The sequence below is a fragment of the Gymnoscopelus microlampas genome (genome assembly GCF_963454915.1).
Source record: "Gymnoscopelus microlampas genome assembly, chromosome: 8".
Classification (NCBI taxonomy): Eukaryota; Metazoa; Chordata; class Actinopteri; order Myctophiformes; family Myctophidae; genus Gymnoscopelus; species Gymnoscopelus microlampas.
Window position 1 is genome coordinate 56,150,966 of NC_139945.1, and position 7,050 is coordinate 56,158,015.

General features: G+C 39.6%; 1 protein-coding gene across 2 annotated transcripts; it reads right to left on the reverse strand.

Moving 5' to 3' along the window:
* Positions 1–384: 384 nt before the first annotated feature.
* Positions 385–6,404, reverse strand: LOC311050891 (uncharacterized protein). 2 transcript variants are annotated; one of them, XR_014601333.1, is made up of 10 exons: positions 6,288–6,399; positions 4,327–4,385; positions 3,984–4,128; positions 3,580–3,775; positions 3,168–3,255; positions 2,705–2,821; positions 1,924–2,064; positions 1,358–1,512; positions 964–1,056; positions 385–552 (listed from the first exon to the last, which is right to left on the reverse strand). XR_014601333.1 is itself a non-coding variant. In XM_084065103.1 (10 exons), exons 4-8 carry the CDS (start codon positions 3,580–3,582, stop codon positions 1,502–1,504), a joined length of 342 nt encoding a protein of 113 aa, XP_083921229.1. In that variant the 5' UTR covers positions 3,583–3,775; positions 3,984–4,128; positions 4,327–4,385; positions 6,288–6,404; the 3' UTR covers positions 385–552; positions 964–1,056; positions 1,358–1,501. The 2 variants fall into 2 exon arrangements, 1 of the variants encoding a protein (XP_083921229.1); XM_084065103.1 differs by having other exon boundaries at positions 1,944–2,066; positions 6,288–6,404.
* Positions 6,405–7,050: the final 646 nt, after the last annotated feature.

A 7,050-nucleotide genomic window follows, 5' to 3' on the forward strand; every position in this document is an offset into this window, starting at 1 on the left:
TTCAAAAAAGTGCCTTACTTTTACTTAATGGTATTACATTCAAAGTCTTAATAATTTGCAGCTCTAAAGTACTTAAAATGAATAAAAGTGGCTTCATTTAGAACTCCTATCACTTTACAACATTTTCTCATGCATGAGAAAAATAAAATGCATGCATTTTAGTCTACTGTCACAAAGGAGGGCTGAGGACAACCTGCCTACCAGTTATCCACTATACAATCTTTCTAAAATGACAGGAGGTTTTTAAGACTTTGCAGTTTGGGGGGGAGTTTTTTCCTTTCCCAAGCCAAGCATCACTCTTTGAATAAAGTTCAATATGTTCTTCATATCATTAGGGTACTTCAAATTGAGTGCATACGTCAGGCTAGAGAGCAGGCACGGTGCTTGAGGGAGGTTATGGAAATTATCCATCACAATACCTCCTTCAAGGATGATGGCTGTTGACACTGGCTGAAGGTCGACACCATCTGAGGGAGGTGAATCTTCACTGCTCACAGTCAGCAATCCGACCGATACCTCTGACCAGGCGTCTTCACTTTCGCTGTCACAATCCTGTACAGAACCAAACAAAAACAACATTACAACAGGGAAATGTAGACACTTCACACACATCTGCATTGAGAAGTTTTATCAACATTGGTTGGCCTACTGTTTTTGACAGTATATTACTCATGGTAAACAGCACAGTAAAATATGTATCTGAAAACATTTTAGGCTAGAAATAAGCAACTTGGTAACAAACATTCTGCATAGTGGCCATCTCTCTCTCCCTTGAGCAACGTGTGAGTGCAGGCTACAAACACTTACACTGCACACCATGTGAGTGAGATTCCACCGTGCTATAGCCTGAAGGGATTGAACCTTCTGATTGGTTTGCAAGGCCGTTTCAGACTGAAACTTCAAAATAAAATTAACGCAAATGTAATTTCACTGGACCTTTAAGGTGTAACTATGAGAACTTACCAAGACAGTGGTGTAGAAACTGCTGTGGTCATCTCCAAGCAGAAGAAGGAGGCCTCGGAGAACAAGCCTACCCAGCGCGGTCACGTCGGGTTTCTACAAGTGGATAATGAACAAATAAAGTTCAAGATCTGACCATCACAAGTTACAGTACAGTTACAGCATGAAACACCACAATATATGTTTGATGAACAGTTGCAGAGAACAGTTGCTGATTGGAGATGTGATTTAAAAATAGTACAATCCACAGCATTTAGTTATCAACAACGATCAATAGTTAGCAATACTTTAACACTCTGTAATACAGCCGGGAAGCATAAGTACTATTTGGGGTAATAGGTTGTACACAAACTTAGTCATGATAATTACAAATATAAGAAGCATGTTGTAGACTTACCCATCAATTTGCTGCACAATTCCGGATAATTTATCTCTAATGGCACCTTTCTTGGACTTTAAGATAGTGACCAATTGTGGTGTATAGCGATCCAGAGCATCAAAGAAGTCTGTCTCTAGGTGTGTGGTGGCGATCCTGTTAAACTCAGCATAAGCCTACAACACAGCAAACCACAGAACAAAATACAGTGACTAAATACATTTGAAAAAGTGTGTAAATTAGGAAAACATTTGGTTAATTGTCATACAAATAATTATGATCAACAATGTAACCGTTTTGGCATTAAACATTGGACGAATTACATTTCGGTTCCGACTTTTAGGCTTTGTAAACAAAAAAGAAATGACTGACAATGACCGGGGCCAATAATACCATTATGTACTATGGCCAGAACAGGCCAGGCATTTAAAAATGTTGAAAAATAGTGAGAGTAGCCGACCTACATGTTCACAACACATCACTTTGCGAGATGTTGCGAGCTTGTAGATCTGCTATTTTCACTATTCTTCAATAGATAAATGTATACAGATGAACGCTTTTTCTCATAACTGTGATCAGACAATTACCTATATTAAAATTGGCTTACAGGAGATCCCCCATGCCACGCTCATGTCACCATGAGTCAGCCATAACAGGGCAGGGGTCTTCAACAGGGGGTCTGGGACTCCTAGGGGGTCTTCAGAGTTGCTACAGGGGGTCGGCCAAATCTCTGTGATAAGATCATTGTTTCTTTATACAAACCACTTGAACAATAGCATCCCTATTCTACGGACAACTTTAGCCGAAAATGGCCGATCTACAAGCTCACAACGCCTCGCAGCGCGAGGCGTTGCGAGCTTGTAGATCGGCTATTTTCGGCAAAGAGGGGAAAAAGAGCAGACCAAGTACAGAGTGAAAGTTTACTAAGTATTGACGGTTTAAGTCGTTAAATGTCTGACAATACACATTAACATGAATCCAACATCTATGAAAAGCTTTAATCTGCAACACAATTTTATGTAATATATAGTGGGGGTCCCTTCTTCATCTCTTTCTCAGTTAGGGGGTCCTTGGCCTGAAAAGGTTTAAGACCCCTGATATAAGGAGTTCCAAATGCAGCTACGCCCAATTATGGAGTGTCTAACCTCAATGTGTCATCATGGAATCAGCAAACAAATTAGTCAGCTCCATATATACACCTCTTGTGTAATGGTCTCCATCACCTTACATCCTGGGTTCCAAACTGCATACAGCACCAGACATTCCTCAAAAGCATATTTTCATATGTCGCCCTGATAGTTCAATTGGACAGTTAATTCCCAACTAAACTTATGTTGCTCTGTTATTCGTGGGTAAAAAGGTGCTAACCTGTTCCCGGATGTCCTTGTAGACAGATGAAGATGGGCACAGTGCGTGTTGGCAGGAAGGTAGCTGAGGGGATTCTGGTCAGGGCCCAGGCTGACTCAAACTGCATGTGTTGTGCACCTATACAAACACAGAGGAGTGATTTTACACCAATGTCACATGGTCAGAATACAAGTTTTATCTGAACACCAAGTGCTCAGTCACAGGCTGACCCGGTCAGAGAATGCTTTTCATGTCAGCTGATAGAAAACCACCCAGATATCATTATGTGAAACCCCAAAGTTGTGCCGAGGGTAACCGCCTTGGGGTCTAAGCGCTCTGCCCTTCAGAATCTCTATGACCAGAGGACAGTGAAGAAAGCAGGAAAGAATCCAAGAGACCCAACTCATAACCTCAGCACCTGCTAAGAAACATAGTTACAGTTCATTATTGTTTATTTAACCATTATGTTAAATGAAACCCCCACCTGAAGTGTGCAGTTCTTCCTCTTGAGGAATCCCACAAATCAAATTCTCCACACCAGGTGGAGAGATTAGGAGATCGAAGGATTGGGTCTACACAGAAGAGAACATAACATTATATAAACAATTGTAAAATGAGAAAATTAAAATAAAATCACTTATGAGTCTACTTATAAGAGTGTATGCAAGCAGTAGGAGTAGGGTATTGTAGATAAGCTCTTTGATAAACACACCATTGTGTGACAACAGTTTGAGAAAAAAGGAGTGGACCAAGTAGAACCCTGTGGACTCCTGTCTACAAAGTATATATTGTAGGGTCTAGGTGGTTAAACATAAACTTGTAGTGCATTGCAGAGTATCAGTCAAATAGAGTATCATTCAAATAGGCAAAACTGCAATAGCAAAATAATGTATTACCATGCCAGGATTGTCTACAAGCCTAGGGAACTATACGCCAATATTTCCGGTAGGCCTTTAGTTCCATTGCTGCGAATCCACTTGCCTTCATGTAGAGATGTTTGATTCATGTAGTCCTCAACCTGGGACACTGGACACCTATTGACCTTCATCCATTCAACCATTTCAATAAGTTTTTCAGGAGGCACATCAGATTCTGTTGAATGATAAGTACAGATTCATTATAGCTGATTTGAGGTTCTGGCCTACTTGGAGTGTGTGAAAAGTCGCCAATCGGTCCAGCGGTGCCTGAGACTAGTTTTTAGAAGATGATGGACAGAAGAGTCATGGGACCGCAAATATAATCCCTTGCATCTGTCCAATCTAGCCTGGTGGGGATAATTAACATTGGTTATTAGTATTACCTGGTGTACTAGGGACGGTCTGTTCCTCTGGTTCTTGGTGGTGTGGTCGTTTCAGCCTTCTCATGCGCTTCCTGGTGTTCCTCAATCGCTCCTCCAGGAAGTCTGTAGCAGGTTTTTTTCCCCGGCCAGGTGTGTACCAAGCTGCCTGTAAAAAAGAGACAATTAGGTTCAGCTTAAATTTGCCTGGCGTAAACCATGAAGATGGTTACATGGGATTTTAAGGAGCAATCCAAAAATGTGCGTGTGACTGTGCACTAGGAAAAACTTTGAGCACATTTCTTTTAGGTGTGTGTGTGTGTGTATGGAGTGTTCTCCTTTTTGTGTTGATTGATTGATGACTTACATAGCCACTGCCAACTGTAGTACCATCCAAATTAAGGCAAGGGCTTTCTTGGTGACGGCCTGTTAAATAGATGGTAGAAGTTTGTCAAAGAACGATGAAATGAGACAGTAATCATTGTTACAAATATATGACGATTCAAATCCCTGAATTGAACACTGAATGGTTATGCGCTTTTTAAGTGCATTCGATTCTGTGTCATTTTTAGATTTGACCTAAAAAGCATTATTTTACACTTTGGCTACTCAAAAACAGCAGATATACAAGCTCATAGCGTGGCACAGAGTGCTGCGCTACGAGCTTGTAGATCTGTTATTTTAGAAAAATCTTGAAAATGTGTGCAAATCTTTGAATTTTTAACGAACATTTGTAACTCAAATCTTTGTTTCTGGGGGTCCCTAGAACAAAATATTTTGAGATGAGGGTCTGTGGCCAAATACATATACATTTTGGGGTCCTTGACATGAAAAAGTTTGAGAACCACTGACATAATAACACAAGTTAAAAACAAATAAATTTAGAAGACATTTTGTAGAATCGGCCTCAGGTCTTAATGGGTTAATTGAAGGTGTGTGATAACCAGTTCTTCTGATGAACTTGGCAAAGTGTTTCACAATGCATACTGATTAATGAACTCATGTTATACAAATGAAATCAGTGGTTCTCAAACATGTTCATGTCAAGGACCCCCTAATTAGTATGTACTTGGCTAAGGACTCAAGATTTACAAAAGTGTTTCAAAAATATTCCACAAATGTTGTTTATACTGTTTTTTAATAGCTGATCTACACCCTCACAACGCATCACCATGCACTGTGAGCTTGTGGATCTGCCATTTTCAAATAGGCAATTTATAGGGTTTAAGTGGTTAAACTGAGTTTCATGCTATATAATCTCATTTAGCTGGGAACCACATGGAAACCCCCCAATGACCCCTGAGGGTCCCTGGAGCCCACTTTGATGATAAACATTACCTGCTTTTGTTAGCTACTGTCTGCAAAACTAAACTTAAGTTAAAAAACGGATTACCAAATCTGTCTGCACACTAAAATCCTCAATGTTAATTTATTCTCCTTAAGGATACATTGGTACCATTTGTACTCTCTGTCTCTTAATTAAATTATTTTACTTTTTACTGTAGGTTAAAAACAAGATTCATATATAAAATAATAATTACAGTCAAAACAAATGTGGCCTCACCAAAGGGATATGTGGCCAACATTAGCTCTCTTTTAAGAGCTAATGTTACAACTAACAAGTTGAATCATATTTTAACGTTTTAGGATGCCTGGTCGCATTGTAACATCATACATTTATATTAAATGGTGCAAACACATTGCTTTCTATGTAAACGCGGTTGATAAACCGTTAGTCCTGAAACATGATCATATCATGACGTTTTCTACATTTACAACCCATACATAAACGTTCAGATTTCAAATATAAAGCACTTAGCCCAGGGCCAAGGATGTTACAATTTGAATAGGGAGGGTCTAAGTATCCGTACCTCCTGTATTGTTCAATAAAAGTAATTTTAATCCGATCGGTGGCCATTTTCTCCGAGTTTTCTGTATGCTTTAAACTACGCGACCGTCGGTTGGGAGGTGTATTACATTATACACATGCATTACAACTATGAGAAAATGGCCACCGATCGGATTAAAATATCTTTTATTCAACAATACGGAAGATGCGGGTACTTAGACACACCCGATTAAAATTGTAACATTCGTGGCCGTGGGGTAAGCACTTTATAGTTGAAGTATGAATATTTATGTTGATGTACGGGTTGAAAGTGCAAAAAACAGGTTGAAATTCCGGCTATGAGGCTCGTGAAAGGACGAGCGTCGTGTGAACCATGGCTAAAACTCGGTCGTGCACGGTTACATGAACGTGTTAGTTCATGTAACCGTGTACGACCGTGTTTGGATAACATTTTAATTCCATAAACTAATTAAACTTACCTGTTATCTAGTACAGTAAACACGAAAGCACCCCGGTTTGAAAAAGAAATCTCTCAGCCAACAGCCGTTTCCTCTGCCTTCCGGTGTGATTTCAAAACTAACAAGCTCCGCCTTCAGTGTTGCCATATCCGCTTATTATAAGCGACTTTGGGCTTCTTTTTCTGTGAAGTTTTTTGGGCTTGCTTCCTTACTGTCGTTTAAACCAGTGGTGGTTCTCAAACATTTTCATGTCAAAGACCCCCAGATTAATATGTAGGCTATTATCCAATCAACGGACCCCCATCTGAACACATGTTATGCCAGGGGGGACCCCCAATACAAGATTCGTATTAAAATGTTTCAAAAATATTCCTAATTTTTCACATTTTCTTCCAGATAAGAGTTTTGTTTTAAAATAGCAGATCTACAAGCTCACAGCGCGTCGCATCGCAACCCGTTGTGAGCTTGTAGATTGGCTATTTTCAATTAGTCATAGTTGCTTCTTTTGGGCTAATTTCCATAGACCTGGTTGCTTATTTCTATCGCAAAATCTGGCAACACTGTCCGCCTTGTGCATGAAGGATGTCTGCGGTTCTCAACCTGTGGGTCGAGACCCTGACAATTTAAGTAATAATTTTAATACCTTAGAAAATAAATGAAAACAAATCAAAGAAAAAGACTGTAATACAAGTAATCAACAAACTATACTATAAACTGGTCAAACATTGGCCAAATTGTCAAATAATATAAGAAAGAGAGAAAAAAAGAAAATAGCCGATCTGCA